The sequence below is a fragment of the Dendropsophus ebraccatus genome, chromosome 5 (assembly GCF_027789765.1).
Source record: "Dendropsophus ebraccatus isolate aDenEbr1 chromosome 5, aDenEbr1.pat, whole genome shotgun sequence".
In the NCBI taxonomy this organism is placed as follows: domain Eukaryota; kingdom Metazoa; phylum Chordata; class Amphibia; order Anura; family Hylidae; genus Dendropsophus; species Dendropsophus ebraccatus.
In genome coordinates, this window is record NC_091458.1 from 1,560,297 (window position 1) to 1,584,782 (window position 24,486).

Here is a 24,486-nt window from a genome sequence, read left to right on the forward strand (position 1 = left end):
AGTCACAGGGGATTCCGCTACTGATGGAGCCACAGTCACAGGAAACTCCGCTACTGATGGAGCCACAGTCACAGGGGATTCCGCTACTGATGGAGCCACAGTCACAGGGGATTCCGCTACTGATGGAGCCACAGTCACAGGGGATTCCGCTACTGATGGTGCCACAGTGACAGGGGATTCCGCTTCTGATGGAGCCACAGTCACAGGGAATTCCGCTACTGATGGAGCCACAGTCACAGGGGATTCCGCTACTGATGAAGCCACAGTCACAGGGGATTCCGCTACTGATGGAGCCACAGTCACAGGGGATTCCGCTACTGATGGAGCCACAGTCACAGGAAACTCCGCTACTGATAGAGCCACAGTCACAGGGGATTCCGCTACTGATGGAGCCACAGTCACAGGGGATTCCTCTACTGATTCAACAGTCACAGGGGATTCCGCTACTGATGGAGCCACAGTCACAGGGGATTCCTCTACTGATGGAGCCACAGTCACAGGGGATTCCACTACTGATGGAGCCAGAGTCACAGGGGATTCCTCTACTAATTCCACAGTCACAGGGTTTTCCTCTACTGATTCCACAGTCACAGGGGATTCCTCTACTGATGGAGCCACAGTCACAGAGGATTCCTCTACTGACTCCACAGTCACAGGGGATTCCTTTACTGATGGAGCCACAGTCACAGAGGATTCCTCTACTGACTCCACAGTCACAGGGGATTCCGCTACTGATGGAGCCAGTCACAGGGGATTCCGCTACTGATGGAGCCACAGTCACAGGGGATTCCTCTACTGATGGAGCCACAGTCACAGGAAACTCCGCTACTGATGGAGCCACAGTCACAGGGGATTCCGCTACTGATGGAGCCACAGTCACAGGAGATTCCGCTACTGATGGAGCCACAGTCACAGGGGATTCCGCTACTGATGGAGCCACAGTCACAGGGGATTCCGCTTCTGATGGAGCCACAGTCACAGGGGATTCCGCTACTGATGGAGCCACAGTCACAGGGGATTCCGCTACTGATGGAGCCACAGTCACAGGGGATTCCGCTACTGATGGAGCCACAGTCACAGGGGATTCCGCTACTGATGGAGCCACAGTCACAGGGGATTCCGCTTCTGATGGAGCCACAGTCACAGGGGATTCCGCTACTGATGGAGCCACAGTCACAGGGGATTCCGCTACTGATGGAGCCACAGTCACAGGGGATTCCGCTACTGATGGAGCCACAGTCACAGGGGATTCCGCTTCTGATGGAGCCACAGTCACAGGGGATTCCGCTACTGATGGAGCCACAGTCACAGGGGATTCCGCTACTGATGGAGCCACAATCACAGGAAACTCCGCTACTGATGGAGCCACAGTCACAGGGGATTCCGCTACTGATGGAGCCACAGTATTCAACTTACTTATTAGTTGACAGAAAGGAAATGTTATTGGTCGAGATGGCTAAAGGTGCGTTTACACGTAACGATAATTGGCCCGATCGTACGATTAACGATATCGAAGTAACGATTTTTTTTTTCATAACGATCAGCGTTTAGACGGTACGATATATTGTACTGAAAATCGTTTTGCGATCGCTTAAGCCTATCTCACACATTGGTTAAATCGGCGAACGACTGTTCACACGGAACGATCTGGAAATTTTTTGCGAACGACCAACGACGATTTGATGACATGTTGAAAGATCAAAATGAACGATTTCTTGTTCGTCGTTTGATCATTCGCTGCGTTTACACGTACGATTATCGTTCAAATTCGTTATTGCGCAAATTCGCACGATAATCGTTACGTGTTAACGCACCTTAAGGTTCTGGACAGGAGTAAGATTACACTAAGGAGAACAAGGGAAGAACACTCTCCGTCTCAGGTTCTTTATGCCTAACAATCCACTAGGTTATGGATTGTATTGTGTATCCTGCAGCACACATCACTGAGATACACATGGAGGAGTATACTACAGATTCCCAGGTATGGTCCCACGGCAGTCTGGGAGGAGGAGGCTGTCATTGCACTCCGGTGAGTGCGACCCTCGGAGGAGTTGGGGTGCATGATAAAGGGGCAGTGGACCCCTGAAACGTGTCGCCTTGCTATTCATTACAGAAGTATTTTATCCCGAGAGATTCGGGCAGCATGTTCATCCAAGGAGGCTCGGCACTCGGCACTCACTATTGTTTCCAGGCACCTGGGAGGGTGTTAGGAAGGTGAAGTCTCTAATACACACAAAGCCATCATGAGTACTAGCATGTACCGGGTCATAGAGGAGGATGGGTCATAGAGGAGGAGGAAGGCTCAAAAAGGAGGAGGAATCTTAGATGAGTAGGATTGATCATGCTCAGATGACCGAGCAGATGAGTGATTGTGTGTGAGGATGATGATGGTGGATGTACACTGGATAGACAGAAGGAAGACCAGAGAAGTGACCTGCCAGCCATAAAGAGGACACGACCCGCCGGCCATGACTGAGACACGACCTGCCGGCCACGATTGAGGCGCAACCTGCCGGCCATGATGAAGGCGAGATCTGTTGGCCAAGACTGAGGCGGGATCTCCTCCCGGGTGTGATATGGAGAAGAGGATGTAGAGGACCTGGTATAAACATCTCACCAGCCAGGAGGAAGCTGCCCGTGTCCTGGGTGCTGTAGCCTTGCGCGCAGTCCCTGAATCTGCCACTTGGTGGTCTCCTGGACGCGTCTGGTGAGGGGTCCTCTCTACACACACAAAGGAAGAATCTGACCAGACGCACTTCTCTCTCCTGCCACAACGCCTGGATCTTCCCAAAGTCCTGATGGACGGAGAACTCTGCACGAGCCCGAAGCAAGATCTGACAGAATAAGACACATCAGTGAGGGGTCTAACAGAAGAATAGTGAGTGCAGCTCTGGAGGATAACACATGATGTAACAGCAGAATAGTGAGTGCAGCTCTGGAGGATGAGACATGATGTAACAGCAGAATAGTGAGTGCAGCTCTGGAGGATGAGACATGATGTAACAGCAGAATAGTGAGCGCAGCTCTGGAGGATAAGACATGATGTAACAGAAGAATAGTGAGTGCAGCTCTGGAGGACAAGACATGATCCAACAGCAGAATAGTGAGTGCAGCTCTGGAGGATGAGACACGATCTAACAGCAGAATAGTGAGTGCAGCTCTGGAGGATGAGACACGATCTAACAGCAGAATAGTGAGTGCAGCTCTGGAGGATGAGACAGGATGTAACAGCAGAATAGTGAGTGCAGCTCTGGAGGACAAGACATGATCCAACAGCAGAATAGTGAGTGCAGCTCTGGAGGATGAGACACGATCTAACAGCAGAATAGTGAGTGCAGCTCTGGAGGATGAGACACGATCTAACAGCAGAATAGTGAGTGCAGCTCTAGAGGATGAGACAGGATGTAACAGCAGAATAGTGAGTGCAGCTCTGGAGGATGAGACAGGATGTAACAGCAGAATAGTGAGTGCAGCTCTAGAGGATGAGACAGGATGTAACAGCAGAATAGTGAGTGCAGCTCTGGAGGATGAGACAGGATGTAACAGCAGAATAGTGAGTGCAGCTCTAGAGGATGAGACAGGATGTAACAGCAGAATAGTGAGTGCAGCTCTGGAGGATGAGACAGGATGTAACAGCAGAATAGTGAGTGCAGCTCTGGAGGATGAGAGACGATCTAACAGCAGAATAGTGAGTGCAGCTCTGGAGGATGAGACATGATGTAACAGCAGAATAGTGAGTTCAGCTCTGGGGGATGAGACATAACAGCAGAATAGTGAGTGCAGCTCTAGAGGATAACACATGATGTAACAGCAGAATAGTGAGTGCAGCTCTGGAGGATGAGACATGATGTAACAGCAGAATAGTGAGTGCAGCTCTGGAGAATGACACATGATGTAAAAGCAGAATAGTGTGTGCAGCTCTGGAGGATGAGACATGATGTAACAGCAGAATATTGAGTGCAGCTCTGGAGGATGAGACACGATCTAACAGCAGAATAGTGAGTGCAGCTCTGGAGGATGAGACACGATCTAACAGCAGAATAGTGAGTGCAGCTCTGGAGGATGAGACAGGATGTAACAGCAGAATAGTGAGTGCAGCTCTGGAGGATGAGACACGATCTAACAGCAGAATAGTGAGTGCAGCTCTGGAGGATGAGACACGATCTAACAGCAGAATAGTGAGTGCAGCTCTGGAGGATGAGACAGGATGTAACAGCAGAATAGTGAGTTCAGCTCTGGAAGATGAGACATGATGTAACAGCAGAATAGTGAGTGCAGCTCTGGAGGATGCCCTGTTCTTCTCCCTCTCACAGATGCACAGTACTCCTCCCCTGATGCTGTTCTTCTCCCTCTCACAGATGCACAGTTCTCCTCCCCCGATGCTCTGTTCTTCTCCCTCTCACAGATGCACAGTACTCCTCCCCCGATGCTGTTCTTCTCCTCACAGATGAACAGTACTCCTCCCCTGATGGCCTATTCTTCTCCCTCTCACAGATGCACAGTACTCCTTCCCCGATGCCCTGTTCTGCTTCTCACAGATGCACAGTACTCCTCCCCCGATGCCCTGTTCTGCCTCTCACAGATGCACAGTACTCCTCCCCTGATGCCCTGTTCTGCCTCTCACAGATGCACAGTACTCTTCCCCTGATGCCCTGTTCTTCTCCCTCACAGATGCACAGTACTCCTCTTCTGATGCAGTTCTTCTCCCTCTCACAGATGCACAGTACTCCTCCCCTGATGCTGTTCTTCTCCCTCTCACAGATGCACAGTACTCCTCCCCTGATGCTGTTCTTCTCCCTCTCACAGATGCACAGTACTCCTCCCCTGATGCTGTTCTTCTCCCTCTCACAGATGCACAGTACTCCTCCCCGGATGCCCTGTTCTTTTCCCTCTCACAGATGCACAGTACTCCTCCCCTGATGCCCTGTTCTTCTCCCTTTCACAGATGCACAGTACTCTTCCCCTGATGCTATTCTTCTCCTTCTCACAGATGCACATTACTCCTCCCCGGATGTCTGTTTCTTCTCCCTCTCACAGATGCACAGTACTCCTCCCCTGATGTCTGTTTCTTCTCCCTCTCACAGATGCACAGTACTCTTCCCCTGATGCTATTCTTCTCCCTCTCACAGATGCACAGTACTCCTCCCCCGATGCCCTGTTCTTCTCCCTCTCACAGATGCACAGTACTCTTCCCCTGATGCCCTGTTCTTCTCCCTCTCACAGATGCACATTACTCCTCCCCGGATGTCCGATTCTTCTCCCTCTCACAGATGCACAGTACTCCTCCCCTGATGCTGTTCTTCTCCCTCTCACAGATGCACAGTACTCTTCCCCTGATCCCCTGTTCTTCTCCCTCTCACAGATGCACAGTACTCTTCCCCTGATCCCCTGTTCTTCTCCCTCTCACAGATGCACAGTACTCCTCCCCTGATGCTGTTCTTCTCCCTCTCACAGATGCACAGTACTCTTCCCCTGATCCCCTGTTCTTCTCCCTCTCACAGATGCACAGTACTCCTCCCCTGATGCCCTGTTCTTCTCCCTCTCACAGATGCACAGTACTCCTCCCCGGATGTCCGTTTCTTCTCCCTCTCACAGATGCACAGTACTCCTCCCCTGATGCTGTTCTTCTCCCTCTCACAGATGCACAGTACTCTTCCCCTGATGCCCTGTTCTTCTCCCTCTCACAGATGCACAGTACTCCTCCCCTGATGCTGTTCTTCTCCCTCTCACAGATGCACAGTACTCTTCCCCTGATGCCCTGTTCTTCTCCCTCTCACAGATGCACAGTACTCCTCCCCTGATGCTGTTCTTCTCCCTCTCACAGATGCACAGTACTCTTCCCCTGATGCCCTGTTCTTCTCCCTCTCACAGATGCACAGTACTCCTCCCCTGATGCCCTGTTCTTCTCCCTCTCACAGATGCACAGTACTCCTCCCCTGATGCCCTGTTCTTCCCCCTCTCACAGATGCACAGTACTCCTCCCCCGATGCTGTTCTTCTCCCTCTCACAGATGCACAGTACTCCTTCCCGGATGTCCGTTTCTTCTCCCTCACCTTGTGGATTTGCTCCTGCTCTCTCAGCAGCGGACAGGACAGCAGCTCCATCAGTGTCAGAGTCTCCGGCCTGACACAGTTCTTCCCCATCACTGGCAGGAGAAGGGATGATCTGTTACTGATCAGCAGAGGACATGTACACAGAGGCAGAACCCCCCCCAGGTTACCTGCAGAGATGGCCGCCCAGTGGCTGTGTGTGACTGCGGGGTCCAGCAGGGACTGCAGCAGGGGAAGGTGCCGGGTAATATCCTCAAGACAAGAACCAACACTGTGCAGGACGGGGTCTCCCTCCGGAAGGATCAGGATCAGCTCCTGCAGACTGCACTCCCACTGCTGCAGCATCTCTCTCATCTGCTCCATGTTCACCTATAGAAGACAGAGGATGGTCATCACCTGGGCGACCGCACCTCCCTGGTGACTGTGTATCATGGGGGTCCCCATACCTCCCTATAATCCCCCAGTGGTGACTGTGTACCATGGGGGTCCCGATACCTCCCTATAATCCCCCAGGGGGACTGTGTACCATGGGGGTCCCCATACCTCCCTATAATCCCCAAGGGTGACTGTGTATCATGTGGGTCCCCATACCTCCCTATAATCCCCCAGGGGGGACTGTGTACCATGGGGGTCCCCATACCTTCCTATACTCCCCCAGGGTGACTGTGTACCATGGGGGTCCCCATACCTCCCTATACTCCCCCAGTGGTGACTGTGTACCATGTGGGTCCCCATACCTCCCTATAATCCCCCAGGGGGACTGTGTACCATGTGGGTCCCCATACCTCCCTATGCTCCACCAGTGGTGACTGTGTACCATGGGGGTCCCGATACCTCCCTATGCTCCCCCAGGGGGCACTGTGTATCATGAGGGGTCCCCATACCTCCCTATAATCCCCAAGGGTGACTGTGTATCATGTGGGTCCCCATACCTCCCTATAATCCCCCAGGGGGGACTGTGTACCATGGGGGTCCCCATACCTCCCTATACTCCCCCAGTGGTGACTGTGTACCATGGGGGTCCCCATACCTCCCTATACTCCCCCAGTGGTGACTGTGTACCATGGGGGTCCCCATACCTCCCTATACTCCCCCAGTGGTGACTGTGTACCATGTGGGTCCCCATACCTCCCTATAATCCCCCAGGGGGACTGTGTACCATGTGGGTCCCCATACCTCCCTATGCTCCACCAGTGGTGACTGTGTACCATGGGGGTCCCGATACCTCCCTATGCTCCCCCAGGGGGCACTGTGTATCATGAGGGGTCCCCATACCTCCCTATAATCCCCCAGGGGGACTGTGTACCATGTGGGTCCCCATACCTCCCTATGCTCCCCCAGGAGGGACTGTGTACCATGGGGGTCCCGATACCTCCCTATGCTCCCCCAGTGGTGACTGTGTACCATGGGGTCCCCATACCTCCCTATAATCCCCCAGGGGGACTGTGTACCATGGGGGTCCCCATACCTCCCTATAATCCCTCAGGGGGACTGTGTACCATGGGGGTCCCGATACCTCCCTATGCTCCCCCAGGGGGACTGTGTACCATGGGGGTCCCGATACCTCCCTATGCTCCCCCAGGGGGACTGTGTACCATGGGGGTCCCGATACCTCCCTATGCTCCCCCAGGGGGCACTGTGTATCATGAGGGGTCCCCATACCTTTATGAGGGGTCTTAGCTTCCAGGCAGCAATCTGATCTTGGCATTTGGACAATAGTCTCCAGGAGTCTTGACGCGCCCGAACCTGCCGCTCCCCAAGAGAGATCGCTGAGAAGTCGAAGCTTTGCCCTACAGAGAGAGAAGAGAATGACCTGCCGCCATTGTGTACACGGAGAGAGACGAGTGACCTGGCCGCCATTGTGTACACGGAGAGAGACGAGTGACCTGGCCGCCATTGTGTACACGGAGAGAGACGAGTGACCTGGCTGCCATTGTGTACACGGAGAGAGACAAGAGACCTGGCCGCCATTGTGTACACGGAGAGAGACGAGTGACCTGGCTGCCATTGTGTACATGGAGAGACAAGTGACCTGGCCGCCATTGTGTACACGGAGAGAGACGAGTGACCTGGCTGCCATTGTGTACATGGAGAGACAAGTGACCTGGCTGCCATTGTGTACACGGAGAGAGACGAGTGACCTGGCCGCCATTGTGTACACGGAGAGAGACAAGTGACCTGGCCGCCATTGTGTACATGGAGAGAGACAAGAGACCTGGCTGCCATTGTGTACATGGAGAGACAAGTGACCCGGCCGCCATTGTGTACACGGAGAGAGACGAGTGACCTGGCCGCCATTGTGTACACGGAGAGAGACGAGTGACCTGGCCGCCATTGTGTACACGGAGAGAGAAGAGAATGACCTGCCGCCATTGTGTACACGGAGAGAGACGAGTGACCTGGCCGCCATTGTGTACACGGAGAGAGACGAGTGACCTGGCCGCCATTGTGTACACGGAGAGAGACGAGTGACCTGGCCGCCATTGTGTACACGGAGAGAGACGAGTGACCTGGCCGCCATTGTGTACACGGAGAGAGACGAGTGACCTGGCCGCCATTGTGTACACGGAGAGAGACGAGTGACCTGGCCGCCATTGTGTACACGGAGAGAGACGAGTGACCTGGCCGCCATTGTGTACACGGAGAGAGACGAGTGACCTGGCCGCCATTGTGTACACGGAGAGAGACGAGTGACCTGGCCGCCATTGTGTACACGGAGAGAGACGAGTGACCTGGCCGCCATTGTGTACACGGAGAGAGACGAGTGACCTGGTCGCCATTGTGTACACGGAGAGAGACAAGTGACCTGGCCGCCATTGTGTACACGGAGAGAGACGAGTGACCTGGCCGCCATTGTGTACACGGAGAGAGACGAGTGACCTGGCCGCCATTGTGTACACGGAGAGAGACGAGTGACCTGGCCGCCATTGTGTACACGGAGAGAGACGAGTGACCTGGCTGCCATTGTGTACACGGAGAGAGACGAGTGACCCAGACGCCATTGTGTACACGGAGAGAGACGAGTGACCTGGCCGCCATTGTGTACACGGAGAGAGACGAGAGACCCAGACGCCATTGTGTACACGGAGAGAGACGAGTGACCTGGCCGCCATTGTGTACACGGAGAGAGACGAGTGACCTGGCCGCCATTGTGTACACGGAGAGAGACGAGTGACCTGGCTGCCATTGTGTACACAGAGAGACCTGCCCGTCATTATGTACACGGAGAGACAAGAGACCCAGACGCCATTGTGTACACGGAGAGAGACAAGAGACCCAGACGCCATTGTGTACACGGAGAGACAAGAAACCCAGACGCCATTGTGTACACGGAGAGAGACAAGAGACCCAGCCGCCATTGTGTACATGGAGAAACCAGAGACCCAGACGCCATTGTGTACACGGAGAGAGACAAGAGACCCAGACGCCATTGTGTACACGGAGAGAGACAAGAGACCCAGACGCCATTGTGTACACGGAGAGAGACAAGAGACCCAGACGCCATTGTGTACATGGAGAGAGACAAGAGACCCAGACGCCATTGTGTACATGGAGAGAGACAAGAGACCCAGACGCCATTGTGTACACGGAGAGAGACAAGAGACCCAGACGCCATTGTGTACACGGAGAGAGACAAGAGACCCAGACGCCATTGTGTACACGGAGAGAGACAAGAGACCCAGACGCCATTGTGTACACGGAGAGACAAGAAACCCAGACGCCATTGTGTACATGGAGAGAGACAAGAGACCCAGACGCCATTGTGTACACGGAGAGAGACAAGAGACCCAGACGCCATTGTGTACACGGAGAGACAAGAAACCCAGACGCCATTGTGTACACGGAGAGAGACAAGAGACCCAGACGCCATTGTGTACACGGAGAGAGACAAGAGACCCAGACGCCATTGTGTACACGGAGAGACAAGAAACCCAGACGCCATTGTGTACACGGAGAGAGACAAGAGACCCAGACGCCATTGTGTACACGGAGAGAGACAAGAGACCCAGACGCCATTGTGTACATGGAGAGAGACAAGAGACCCAGACGCCATTGTGTACATGGAGAGAGACAAGAGACCCAGACGCCATTGTGTACACGGAGAGAGACAAGAGACCCAGACGCCATTGTGTACATGGAGAGAGACAAGAGACCCAGACACCATTGTGTACATGGAGAGAGACAAGAGACCCAGACGCCATTGTGTACATGGAGAGAGACAAGAGACCCAGACGCCATTGTGTACACGGAGAGAGACAAGAGACCCAGACGCCATTGTGTACATGGAGAGAGACAAGAGACCCAGACACCATTGTGCCATTTCTCTGGGCAGCTGCAGCTAATTATGTGTGTGCAGTGTGGAGATTTTCCCATTCATCTCTATGGGGCGCCTCTCTTTCCCCTCCCCCTCCTCTCCTGTACATCTGGCGGGGACGGGACCTTCGCTATAACCTTCCCGGGCACCCAATGTATCTGTGGGCCAAATTTGGGGTCAAACGGTTCAGGCGTTTGGAAGTCTATATGGGACAGACAGACAGACAGACAGACAGAAGGACAGACAGACAGACAGAAGGACAGACAGACAGACAGACAGACAGACTTTCATTTTTATGATATAGACTAGAAAATGTACCCGGCGCTGCCCAGGTATAAAGTGTCAGTGTGTTAATTAGATTTGTTCTAAGGTGCCCAGGAGGCCAAGCTAAAGGTATTGTTTCATCTGAGTTAATCAGTGGAATTAGTGTATACCTGTAGTGCATAGTTGGAGGGGTTCTGTATACCCACAATGTATAGTTTATAGGGGTCTCGCATATCTGTAGTGCATAGTTGGGGGGGCTGTATACCTGTAGTGTGTAGTTGGGGGGGGGCTTTATACCTGTAGTGTATAGTTGAGGGAGGTCCTGTATACCTGCAGTGTACAGTTGGTGAAGGTCCTGTATACCTGTACTGTATAGTTCAGCGGTCCTGTATACCTGTAGTATATAGTTGGTCCTGTATATCTGTAATGTATAGTTGGTGGAGGTCTTGTATACCTGTAGTTTATAGTTTGAGGGTCCTGGACACCTGTAGTGTATAATTGGTGGAGGTCCTGTATACCTGTAATATATAGTTCGGGGGTCCTGTATACCTGTAGTGCATAGTTTGAGGGTGCTGTATAACTGTAGTATAGAGTTGGTGGAGGTCCTGTATACCTGTAGTGTATAGTTTGTGGTCCTATATACCTGTAGTATATAGTTGGTGGAGTTCCTGTATACCTAGAAACATAGAAACATAGAAGATTGTCGGCAGAAAAAGACCACTGGGTCCATCTAGTCCGCCCTTTTAGTATTTTCTTCCTTATTATCTTAGGATAGATATATGTCTATCCCAGGCGTGTTTAAATTCTGTTATTGTAGATTTACCAACCACCTCTGCTGGAAGTTTGTTCCAGGTATCTACTACTCTTTCACTAAAATAATATTTTCTTACATTGCTTCTGATCTTTCCCCCAACTAACCTCTCACTGTGTCCTCTTGTTCTTGAGCTCAGTTTTTTACTAAAAACACTCCCTATACCTGTAGTATATAGCTTTGGGGTCCTGTATACCTGTAGTGTATAGTTTGGGGTCCTGTGTACCTGTAGTATATAGTTGGTGGAGTTCCTGTATACCTGTAGTATATAGCTTTGGGGTTCTGTATACCTGTAGTAAAGAGTTGGTGAAGGTGCTGTATACCTGTAGTATAGAGTTGGTGTAGGTCCTGTATAACTGTAGTGTATAGTTTTGAGGTCCTGTATATCTGTAGTGTATAGTTTGGGGTCCTATATACCTTTAGTATATAGTTGGTGGAGTTGCTGTATACCTGTAGTGTATAGTTTTGGGGTCCTGAATACCTGTAGTGTATAGTTTGGGGTCCTGTATACCTGTAGTATATAGTTGGTGGAGGACCTGTATACCTGTAGTGTATAGTTTTGGGGTCCTATATACCTGTAGTATATAGTTGGTGGAGTTCCTGTATACCTATAGTGTATAGTTTTGGGGTCCTGTTTACCTGTAGTGTAAAGTTTGGGGTCCTGTATACCTGTAGTATATAGTATATAGTCACAGTGTGGCGGTATTGGTTAGGTCTGGTATGGCAGTGTTATCCAGTCACAGTATGGCGGTATTGGTTAGGTGTGTTACGACAGTGTTATCCAGTCACAGTATGGCGGTATTGGTCAGGTCTGGTATGGAGGTGTTATCCAGTCACAGTATGGCGGTATTGGTCAGGTCTGGTGTGGCAGTGTTATCCAGTCACAGTATGGCGGTATTGGTCAGGTCTGGTGTGGAAGTGTTATCCAGTCACAGTATGGCGGTATTGGTCAGGTCTGGTATGGCAGTGTTATCCAGTCACAGTATGGCGGTATTGGTCAGGTCTGGTGTGGCAGTGTTATCCAGTCACAGTATGGCGGTATTGGTCAGGTCTGGTGTGGCAGTGTTATCCAGTCACAGTATGGCGGTATTGGTCAGGTCTGGTATGGCAGTGTTATCCAGTCACAGTATGGTAGTATTGGTCAGGTCTGGTATGGCAGTGTTACCCAGTTACAGTATGTTGGTATTGGTCAGGTCTGGTATGGAGGTGTTATCCAGTCACAGTATGGCGGTATTGATCAGGTCTGGTGTGGCCGTGTTATCCAGTCACAGTATGGCGGTATTGGTCAGGTCTGGTGTGGCAGTGTTATCCAGTCACAGTATGTTGGTATTGGTCAGGTCTGGTGTGGCAGTGTTATCCAGTCACAGTATGGCGGTATTGGTCAGGTCTGGTGTGGCAGTGTTATCCAGTCACAGTATGGCGGTATTGGTCAGGTCTGGTGTGGCAGTGTTATCCAGTCACAGTAAAGCGGTATTGGTCAGGTCTGGTGTGGCAGTGTTATCCAGCACAGTATGGCGGTATTGGTCAGGTCTGGTGTGGCAGTGTTACCCAGTAACAGTATGGCGGTATTGGTCAGGTCTGGTGTGGCAGTGTTATCCAGCACAGTATGGCGGTATTGGTCAGGTCTGGTATGGAGTTGTTATCCAGTCACAGTATGGCGGTATTGGTCAGGTCTGGTATGACAGTGTTATCCAGCACAGTATGGCGGTATTGGTCAGGTCTGGTGTGGCAGTGTTACCCAGTTACAGTTTGGTATACCTGTAGTGCCCTGTATATACATGTACAGTATAGATGGAGTAGGGGGTCCTGTATACATGTACTGTATAGATGGAGTAGGGGGTCCTGTATATACATGTACTGTATAGATGGAGTAGGGGGTCCTGTATACATGTACTGTATAGATGGAGTAGGGGGTCCTGTATATACATGTACTGTATAGATGGAGTAGGGGGTCCTGTATACATGTACTGTATAGATGGAGTAGGGGGTCCTGTATACATGTACTGTATAGATGGAGTAGGGGGTCCTGTATATACATGTACTGTATAGATGGAGTAGGGGGTCCTGTATACATGTACTGTATAGATGGAGTAGGAGGTCCTGTATATACATGTACTGTATAGATGGAGTAGGGGGCCCTGTATATACATGTACTGTATAGATGGAGTAGGGGGCCCTGTATATACATGTACTGTATAGATGGAGTAGGGGGCTCTGTATATACATGTACTGTATAGATGGAGTAGGGGGTCCTGTATATACATGTACTGTATAGATGGAGTAGGGGGTCCTGTATATACATGTACTGTATAGATGGAGTAGGGGGTCCTGTATACATGTACTGTATGGATGGAGTAGGGGGTCCTGTATATACATATACTGTATAGTTGGAGTAGGGGGTCCTGTATATATATGTACTGTATAGATGGAGTAGGGGGCCCTGTATATACATGTACTGTATAGATGGAGTAGGGGGTCCTGTATATACATGTACTGTATAGATGGAGTAGAGGGTCCTGTATATACATGTACTGTATAGATGGAGTAGGGGGTCCTGTATATACATGTACTGTATAGATGGAGTAGGGGGTCCTGTATATACATGTACTGTATAGATGGAGTAGGGGGTCCTGTATACATGTACTGTATAGATGGAGTAGGGGGTCCTGTATATACATGTACTGTATAGATGGAGTAGGAGGTCCTGTATATACATGTACTGTATAGATGGAGTAGGGGGCCCTGTATATACATGTACTGTATAGATGGAGTAGGGGGCCCTGTATATACATGTACTGTATAGATGGAGTAGGGGGTCCTGTATACATGTACTGTATAGATGGAGTAGGGGGTCCTGTATATACATGTACTGTATAGATGGAGTAGGAGGTCCTGTATATACATGTACTGTATAGATGGAGTAGGGGGCCCTGTATATACATGTACTGTATAGATGGAGTAGGGGGCCCTGTATATACATGTACTGTATAGATGGAGTAGGGGGTCCTGTATATACATGTACTGTATAGATGGAGTAGGGGGTCCTGTATACATGTACTGTATAGATGGAGTAGGGGGTCCTGTATACCTGTACTGTATAGATGGAGTAGGGCAGTGATGGCGAACCTATGACACGCGTTTCCTTGGTCGCTGACACGCGGCGGCTTTTACTTTTAATTTCTCTGCGTCTAATTCTCCAGCCTCACTCTGCCCGGTAACTGCTGACCAGCTGCAGAGTCATTTTCCTATTGGAGGAAGCTGTAAGTGGCGTCCAATCAGAGCTGAGCTCCGCCCCCAGTATACAGAGCACTGGCTGGGAGCCTCTGCTGTTCTTCTCCCTCGGAGCCTGCAATCTATCAGCCGCAGGGTGAGGAAGATGTCCCCCCCATTGTGCTTCTCCTTCCCCTGTCTGCTGTGTATTGTGGTGAGTATGGAGAGGGGCAGTTATTATACCATGAGGAGGTGTAAGGAGAGAAATGTGTGTAACATGCCTAATGAGCTGCACCACATACACTGCAGGCGCCATATTCTCTGCCTTATACCTCCCTGTATCTTATAAAACTAATGATAAATCTCCATCTATGTATCACAGACCCTGCAGTGTCCCCCCACATCTCATCACATCCCCCTTTATATACACATATAGACTGTACAGTAATAATGGTCAGGTGGGGTAGTGTATGGGGAGGGATGGGGGTCAGGTGGGGAAGTGTATGGGGAGGGATGGAGGTCAGGTGGGGTAGTGTATGGGGAGGGATGGGGGTCAGGTGGGGTAGTGTATGGGGAGGGATGGGGGTCAGGTGGGGTAGTGTATGGGGAGGTATGGAGGTCAGGTGGGGTAGTGTATGAGGGTCAGGTGGGGTAGTGTATGGGGAGGTATGAGGGTCAGGTGGGGTAGTGTATGGGGAGGGATGGAGGTCAGGTGGGGTAGTGTATGGGGAGGGATGGGGGTCAGGTGGGGTAGTGTATGGGGAGGGATGGAGGTCAGGTGGGGTAGTGTATGGGGAGGGATGGGGGTCAGGTGGGGTAGTGTATGGGGAGGGATGGAGGTCAGGTGGGGTAGTGTATGGGGAGGGATGGGGGTCAGGTGGGGTAGTGTATGGGGAGGGATGGAGGTCAGGTGGGGTAGTGTATGGGGAGGGATGGGGGTCAGGTGGGGTAGTGTATGGGGAGGGATGGAGGTCAGGTGGGGTAGTGTATGGGGAGGGATGGGGGTAAGGTGGGGTAGTGTATGGGGAGGGATGGGGGTCAGGTGGGGTAGTGTATGGGGAAGGATGGGGGTCAGGTGGGGTAGTGTATGGGGAGGGATGGGGGTCAGGTGGGGTAGTGTATGGGGAGGGATGGGGGTCAGGTGGGGTAGTGTATGGGGAGGTATGGAGGTCAGGTGGGGTAGTGTATGGGGAGGGATGGGGGTCAGGTGGGGTAGTGTATGGGGAGGGATGGGGGTCAGGTGGGGTAGTGTATGGGGAGGGATGGGGGTCAGGTGGGGTAGTGTATGGGGAGGTATGGAGGTCAGGTGGGGTAGTGTATGGGGAGGTATGAGGGTCAGGTGGGGTAGTGTATGGGGAGTGATGGGGGTCAGGTGGGGTAGTGTATGGGGAGGGATGGAGGTCAGGTGGGGTAGTGTATGGGGAGGGATGGGGGTCAGGTGGGGTAGTGTATGGGGAGGTATGAGGGTCAGGTGGGGTAGTGTATGGGGAGGGATGGAGGTCAGGTGGGGTAGTGTATGGGGAGGTATGAGGGTCAGGTGGGGTAGTGTATGGGGAGGGATGGAGGTCAGGTGGGGTAGTGTATGGGGAGGGATGGGGGTCAGGTGGGGTAGTGTATGGGGAGGTATGAGGGTCAGGTGGGGTAGTGTATGGGGAGGGATGAGGGTCAGGTGGGGTAGTGTATGGGGAGGGATGGGGGTCAGGTGGGGTAGTGTATGGGGAGGGATGGAGGTCAGGTGGGGTAGTGTGTGTGGGGATGGGGGTCAGGTGGGGTAGTGTATGGGTAGGGATGGGGGTCAGGTGGGGTAGTGTATGGGGAGGGATGGGGGTCAGGTGGGGTAGTGTATGGGGAGGGATGGGGGTCAGGTGGGGTAGTGTATGGGGAGGGATAGGGGTCAGGTGGGGTAGTGTATGGGGAGGTATGAGGGTCAGGTGGGGGGTAGTGTATGGGGAGGGATGGAGGTCAGGTGGGGTAGTGTATGGGGAGGTATGAGGGTCAGGTGGGGTAGTGTATGGGGAGGTATGAGGGTCAGGTGGGGTAGTGTATGGGGAGGTATGAGGGTCAGGTGGGGTAGTATATGGGGAGGTATGAGGGTCAGGTGGGGTAGTGTATGGGGAGGTATGAGGGTCAGGTGGGGTAGTGTGTGTGGGGATGGGGGTCAGGTGGGTTAGTGTATGGGGAGGGATGGAGGTCAGGTGGGGTAGTGTATGTAGAAGGGTCAGGTGGGTTAGTGTATGGGGAGGAATGAGGGTCAGGTGGGGAAGTGTATGTAGAAGGGTCAGGTGGGTTAGTGTATGGGGAGGAATGAGGGTCAGGTGGGGTAGTGTGTGTGGGGATGGGGGTCAGGTGGGTTAGTGTATGGGGAGGGATGGAGGTCAGGTGGGGTAGTGTATGTAGAAGGGTCAGGTGGGTTAGTGTATGGGGAGGAATGAGGGTCAGGTGGGGTAGTGTATGTAGAAGGGTCAGGTGGGGTAGTGTATGGGGAGGAATGAGGGTCAGGTGGGGTAGTGTATGAGGGTCAGGTGGGGTAGTGTATGGGGAGGTATGGGGGTCAGGTGTGGTAGTGTATGGGGAGGTATGGGGGTCAGGTGTAGTAGTGTATGAGGGTCAGGTGGGGTAGTGTATGGGGAGGTATGGGGTTCAGGTGGGGTAGTGTATGGGGAGGGATGGGGTTCAGGTGGGGTAGTGTATGGGGAGGGATGGAGGTCAGGTGGGGTAGTGTATGGGGAGGGATGGAGGTCAGGTGGGGTAGTGTATGGGGAGGGATGGGGGTCAGGTGGGGTAGTGTATGGGGAGGGATGGAGGTCAGGTGGGGTAGTGTATGGGGAGGGATGGGGGTCAGGTGGGGTAGTGTATGGGGAGGGATGGAGGTCAGGTGGGGTAGTGTATGGGGAGGGATGGAGGTCAGGTGGGGTAGTGTATGGGGAGGGATGAGGGTCAGGTGGGGTAGTGTATGGGGAGGGATGAGGGTCAGGTGGGGTAGTGTATGGGGAGGGATGGAGGTCAGGTGGGGTAGTGTTTGTAGAAGGGTCAGGTGGGGTAGTGTATGGGGAGGGATGGGGGTCAGGTGGGGTAGTGTATGGGGAGGGATGGGGGTCAGGTGGGGTAGTGTATGGGGAGGTATGGAGGTCAGGTGGGGTAGTGTATGGGGAGGGATGGGGTCAGGTGGGGTAGTGTATGGGGAGGGATGGGGGTCAGGTGGGGTAGTGTATGGGGAGGGATGGAGGTCAGGTGGGGTAGTGTATGGGGAGGGATGGGGGTCAGGTGGGGTAGTGTATGGGGAGGGATGGAGGTCAGGTGGGGTAGTGTATGGGGGTCAGGTGGGGTAGTGTATGGGGAGGGATGAGGGTCAGGTGGGATAGTGTATGGGGAGGTATGGAGGTCAGGTGGGGTAGTGTATGGGGAGGGATGGAGGTCAGGTGGGGTAGTGTATGGGGAGGGATGAGGGTCAGGTGGGGTAGTGTATGGGGAGGTATGGAGGTCAGGTGGGGTAGTGTATGGGGAGGTATGAGGGTCAGGTGGGGTAGTGTATGGGGAGGGATGAGGGTCAGGTGGGGTAGTGTATGGGGAGGGATGAGGGTCAGGTGGGGTAGTGTATGGGGAGGGATGGAGGTCAGGTGGGGTAGTGTATGGGGAGGTATGAGGGTCAGGTGGGGTAGTGTATGGGGAGGTATGAGGGTCAGGTGGGGTAGTGTATGGGGAGGTATGAGGGTCAGGTGGGGTAGTGTATGGGAAGGTATGAGGGTCAGGTGGGGTAGTGTGTGTGGGGATGGGGGTCAGGTGGGGTAGTGTATGGGGAGGGATGGAGGTCAGGTGGGGTAGTGTATGTAGAAGGGTCAGGTGTGGTAGTGTATGGGGAGGAATGAGGGTCAGGTGGGGTAGTGTATGAGGGTCAGGTGGGGTAGTGTATGTAGAAGGGTCAGGTGGGTTAGTGTATCAGGAGGAATGAGGGTCAGGTGGGGTAGTGTATGGGGAGGAATGAGGGTCAGGTGGGGTAGTGTATGTAGAAGGGTCAGGTGTGGTAGTGTATGGGGAGGAATGAGGGTCAGGTGGGGTAGTGTATGAGGGTCAGGTGGGGTAGTGTATGGGGAGGTATGGGGGTCAGGTGTGGTAGTGTATGGGGAGGTATGGGGGTCAGGTGTGGTAGTGTATGAGGGTCAGGTGGGGTAGTGTATGGGGAGGGATGGGGTTCAGGTGGGGTAGTGTATGGGGAGGGATGGAGGTCAGGTGGGGTAGTGTATGGGGAGGGATGGGGGTCAGGTGTGGTAGTGTATGAGGGTCAGGTGGGGTAGTGTATGGGGAGGGATGGGGTTCAGGTGGGGTAGTGTATGGGGAGGGATGGAGGTCAGGTGGGGTAGTGTATGTGGAAGGATGGAGGTCAGGTGGGGTAGTATGTGTTTGTGGTTTTTAGTTTATTTCACAGTAATTATTATAATATTAGTAATAATTATTATTAATAATTATTTAAACTATAAATATCGCAAAATTATGGTGTTTTTTCGCGAAGTGACACACCAACCGAGTTATACGCTTTTTTTTTGCCGAAAACTGACACACCAAGCTCAAAAGGTTGCCCATCACTGGAGTAGGGGGTCCTGTATATACATGTACTGTATAGATGGAGTAGGGGGTCCTGTATATACATATACTGTATAGATGGAGTAGGGGGTCCTGTATATACATGTACTGTATAGATGGAGTAGGGGGTCCTGTATATACATGTACTGTATAGATGGAGTAGGGGATCCTGTATAGATGGAGTAGGGGGTCCTGTATATATGTACTGTATAGATGGAATAGGGGGTCCTGTATACATGTACTGTATAGATGGAGTAGGGGGTTCTGTATATATGTACTGTATGGATGGAGTAGGGGTCCCTGTATATACGTACTGTATAGATGGAGTAGGGGTCCCTGTATATACATGTACTGTATAGATGGAGTAGGGGGTCCTGTATATACATGTACTGTATAGATGGAGTAGGGGGTCCTGTATATACATGTACTGTATAGATGGAGTAGGGGGTCCTGTATATACATGTACTGTATAGATGGAGTAGGGGGTCCTGTATATACATGTACTGTATAGATGGAGTAGGGGGTCCTATATACATGTACTGTATAGATGGAGTAGGGGGCCCTGTATACATGTACTATATAGATGGAGTAGGGGGTCCTGTATACATGTACTGTATAGATGGAGTAGGGGGTCCTGTATACATGTACTGTATAGATGGAGTAGGGGGTCCTGTATATATGTACTGTATAGTTGTAGTAGGGGGTCCTGTATACATGTACTGTATAGATGGAGTAGGGGGTCCTGTATACATGTACTGTATAGATGGAGTAGGGGGCCCTGTATATACATGTACTGTATAGATGGAGTAGGGGGTCCTGTATATACATATACTGTATAGATGGAGTAGGGGGTCCTGTATATACATGTACTGTATAGATGGAGTAGTGGGTCCTGTATACATGTACTGTATAGATGGAGTAGGGGGTCCTGTATATACATGTACTGTATAGATGGAGTAGGGGTCCTGTATACCTGTACTGTATAGATGGAGTAGGGGGTCCTGTATATACATGTACTGTATAGATGGAGTAGTGGGTCCTGTATACATGTACTGTATAGATGGAGTAGGGGTCCTGTATACCTGTACTGTATAGATGGAGTAGGGGGTCCTGTATATACATGTACTGTATAGATGGAGTAGGGGGTCCTGTATACATGTACTGTATAGATGGAGTAGGGGGTCCTGTATATACATGTACTGTATAGATGGAGTAGGGGGTCCTGTATACCTGTACTGTATAGATGGAGTAGGGGGTCCTGTATATACATGTACTGTATAGATGGAGTAGGGGGACCTGTATACCTGTACTGTATAGATGGAGTAGGGGGCCCTGTATATACATGTACTGTATAGATGGAGTAGGGGTCCCTGTATATACATGTACTGTATAGATGGAGTAGGGGGTCCTGTATACATGTACTGTATAGATGGAGTAGGGGGCCCTGTATATACATGTACTGTATAGATGGAGTAGGGGGTCCTGTATATACATGTACTGTATAGATGGAGTAGGAGGTCCTGTATACATGTACTGTATAGATGGAGTAGGGGGTCCTGTATACATGTACTGTATAGATGGAGTAGGGGGTCCTGTATACATGTACTGTATAGATGGAGTAGGGGGTCCTGTATACATGTACTGTATAGATGGAGTAGGGGGTCCTGTATATACATGTACTGTATAGATGGAGTAGGGGGTCCTGTATATACATGTACTGTATAGATGGAGTAGGGGGTCCTGTATATACATGTACTGTATAGATGGAGTAGGGGGTCCTGTATATACATGTACTGTATAGATGGAGTAAGGGGTCCTGTATATACATGTACTGTATAGATGGAGTAGGGGGTCCTGTATACATGTACTGTATAGATGGAGTAGGGGGCCCTGTATACATGTACTGTATATATGGAGTAGGGGGCCCTGTATATACATGTACTGTATAGATGGAGTAGGGGGTCCTGTATACATGTACTGTATAGATGGAGTAGGGGGCCCTGTATATACATGTACTGTATAGATGGAGTAGGGGGTCCTGTATACATGTACTGTATAGATGGAGTAGGGGGCCCTGTATATACATGTACTGTATAGATGGAGTAGGGGGTCCTGTATACCTGTATAGATGGAGTAGGGGGTCCTGTGTACATGTACTGTATAGATGGAGTAGGGGGTCTACCAGTTATTACTGTGGATGTTGTGAGGCAGCTTCCCTAGCAACCATTGCTGCCTGTGAAAATGAAAGCAGTAATCCTATTGGTTGCTAAGGCTCCAACTGCCGTGTCTGCTGCAGCTAATTATATCACCTGTGTTTGCAGTGAGGAGATTTTCCCATTCATCTCTATGGGGCGCCTCTCTTTGTGCACACAGAGAGACAAGTGACCCCGCTGCCATTGTGTGCATGGAGAGAGACAAGTGACCTGGCTGCCATTGTGCACACAGAGAGACAAGTGACCTGTCTGCCATTGTGTACACAGAGAGACAAGTGACCTGTCTGCCATTGTGTACACAGAGAGACAAGTGACCCGGCTGCCATTGTGTACACAGAGAGACAAGTGACCCGGCCACCATTTTGTACAGAGAGAGAAGTGACCTGGCCACGATTGTGTACACGGAGAGACCTGGCCGCTATTGTGTACACGGAGAGAGACGAGTGACCCGGCTGCCATTGTGTGCACGGAGAGAGACAAGTGACCGTTTCGCAATTTTGTACACTGAGAGACGAGTGACCCAGCCGCTATTGTGTACATGGAGAGAAACCAGAGACCCGACCACCATTGTGTACATGGAGAGACAAGTGACCCAGCCGCCATTGTGTACATGGAGAGAAACCAGAGACCCGACCACCATTGTGTACATGGAGAGACAAGTGACCCGACTACCATTGTGTACATGGAGAGACAAGTGACACGGCCGCCATTGTGTACATGGAGAGACAAGAGACCCGGCCGCCATTGTGTACATGGAGAGACAAGAGACCCAGCCTCCATTGTGTACACGGAGAGAGACCAGAGACCCAACCACCATTGTGTACATGGAGAGACAAAAGACCCGGACGTTATTGTATACACGGAGAGAGACGAGTGACCCGGCTGCGATTGTGTACATGGAGAGACAAAAGACCCGGACGTCATTGTGTACACGGAGAGAGACAAGAAACCCGACCACCATTGTGTACATGGAGAGACAAGTAACCCAGCTGCCATTGTGTACATGGAGAGACCTGGATGCCATTGTGTACACAGAGAGACAAGTGACCCGGCCGCTATTGTGTACACGAAGAGACAAGTGACCTGTCCACCATTGTGTACACAGAGAGACCTGGCCGCCATTGTGTACACAGAGAGACAAGTGACCCGGCCGCTATTGTGTACACGAAGAGACCAGAGACCCGTCCACCATTGTGTACACAGAGAGAGAAGAGACCTGGCCGCCATTGTGTACATGGAGAGACCAGAGACCCGTCCACCATTGTGTACACAGAGAGAGAAGAGACCTGGCCACCATTGTATACATGGAGGGACAAGTGACCTGGCCGCATTGTGTACACAGGAAGACCCTGCTGCCATTGTGTACACAGGGAAACCGGCCGCCACTGTTTACATGGAGAGAGACAAGTGACCCGGCCGCCATTGTGTACACGGAGAGAGACGAGTGACCCGGCTGCCATTGTGTACACGGAGAGAGACGAGTTACCCGGCCACTATTGTGTACGTGGAGAGACAAGTGACCCGGCCACCATTGTGTACACGGAGAGAGACGAGTGACCCGGCCGCCATTATGTACACAGAGAGACACGTCCGTCATTGTGTACACGGAGAGACCAGAGACCCCGCCGCCATTGTGAACACAGAGAGACATGTAACCCGGCCACCATTTTATACACAGAGAGACAAGTGACCTGGTCGCGATTGTGTACACAAAGAGACCTGGCCGCCATTGTGTACATGGAGAGAGACGAGTGACCCGGCTGCCATTGTGTACACAGAGAGAGCCGAGTGACCCAGCTGCTATTGTGTACGTGGAGAGACAAGTGACCTGGCCACCATTGTGTACACGAAGAGAGACGAGTGACCCGGCCGCCATTTTGTACACAGAGAGACACGTCCGCCATTGTGTACACAGAGACACAAGTGACCCATCGTCATTGTGTACACGGAGAGAAACAAGTGACATGGCCACCATTGTGTACATGGAGAGACCCGGCCGCCACTATGTACATGGAGAGACAAGTGACCCGGCCACTATTGTGTACATGCAGAGAGACAAGTGACCTGGCCGCCATTGTGTACATGGAGAGAGACAAGAGACCCGTCCGCCATTGTGTACATAGAGAGAGACAAGTGATCTGGCCGCCATTGTGTACACAGAGAGACCAAAGACTCGGCCGCGATTGTGTACACAGAGAGACCAGAGACCCGGGCGCCATTGTGTACATGGAGAAACCGTCCGCCACTGTTTACATGGAGAGACACAAGTGACCCAGCCACCATTGTGTACATAGAGAGAGACAAGAGACCCGTCCGCGATTGTGTACACAGAGAGACCAGAGACCCGCGCGCCATTGTGTACATGGAGAGACCTGAGACCCAGCCGCCATTGTGTACATGGAGAGACCAGAGACCCGGTCACCATTGTGTACATAGAGAGAGCAGAGACCCGGCAACCATTGTGTACATGGAGAGACCAGAGACCCAGCTGCCATTGTGTACATGGAGAGACCAAAGACCTGGCTGCCATTGTGTACATGGAGAGAGCAGAGACCCGGCCGCCATTGTGTACATGGAGAGACCAGAGACCAGTCAGCCATTGTGTACACAGAGAGAGAAGAGAACTGGCCGCCACTGTTTACATGGAGAGAGACAAGTGACCCGGCCGCCATTGTGTACACGGAGAGAGAGACAAGAGACCCGGCCAACATTGTGTACATGGAGAGACAAGTAACGCGGCCGCCATTTTACACAGAGAGAGAGAAGTGACCTGGCCGCCATTGGGTACACAGGGAGACCCGGCCGCTACTGTTTACATGGAGAAACCCGGCCGCCATTGTGTACATGGAGAGACAAGTAACCTGGCCGTCATTGTGTACATGGAGAGACAAGTAACCCAGCCGCCATTTTACACAGAGATAGAGAAGTGACCTGGCCGCCATTGGGTACACAGGGAGACCCGGCCGCTACTGTTTACATGGAGAAACCCGTCCGCCATTGTGTACATGGAGAGACAAGTAACCCGGCCGTCATTGTGTACATGGA

The 24,486-nt window shown here is 51.8% G+C and overlaps 1 protein-coding gene across 7 annotated transcripts in view; it reads right to left on the minus strand.

Moving 5' to 3' along the window:
• The window catches only part of DNHD1 (dynein heavy chain domain 1), a 135,116-nt gene that overhangs the window by 56,880 nt on the left and 53,750 nt on the right, over positions 1 to 24,486 (minus strand). For all 7 annotated transcript variants that reach the window (XR_011363107.1, XM_069969284.1, XM_069969285.1 and 4 more), the window contains exons 16-19: positions 7,713 to 7,840; positions 6,221 to 6,419; positions 6,054 to 6,145; positions 2,618 to 2,834 (exon numbers count right to left, since the gene is read on the minus strand). Coding sequence is in view for 6 of the 7 variants with exons in the window: in XM_069969284.1 (XP_069825385.1) it covers positions 2,618 to 2,834; positions 6,054 to 6,145; positions 6,221 to 6,419; positions 7,713 to 7,840 (636 nt within the window). In the remaining variant the exon portion in view is untranslated. The remainder of the gene's footprint in view (positions 1 to 2,617; positions 2,835 to 6,053; positions 6,146 to 6,220; positions 6,420 to 7,712; positions 7,841 to 24,486) is intronic.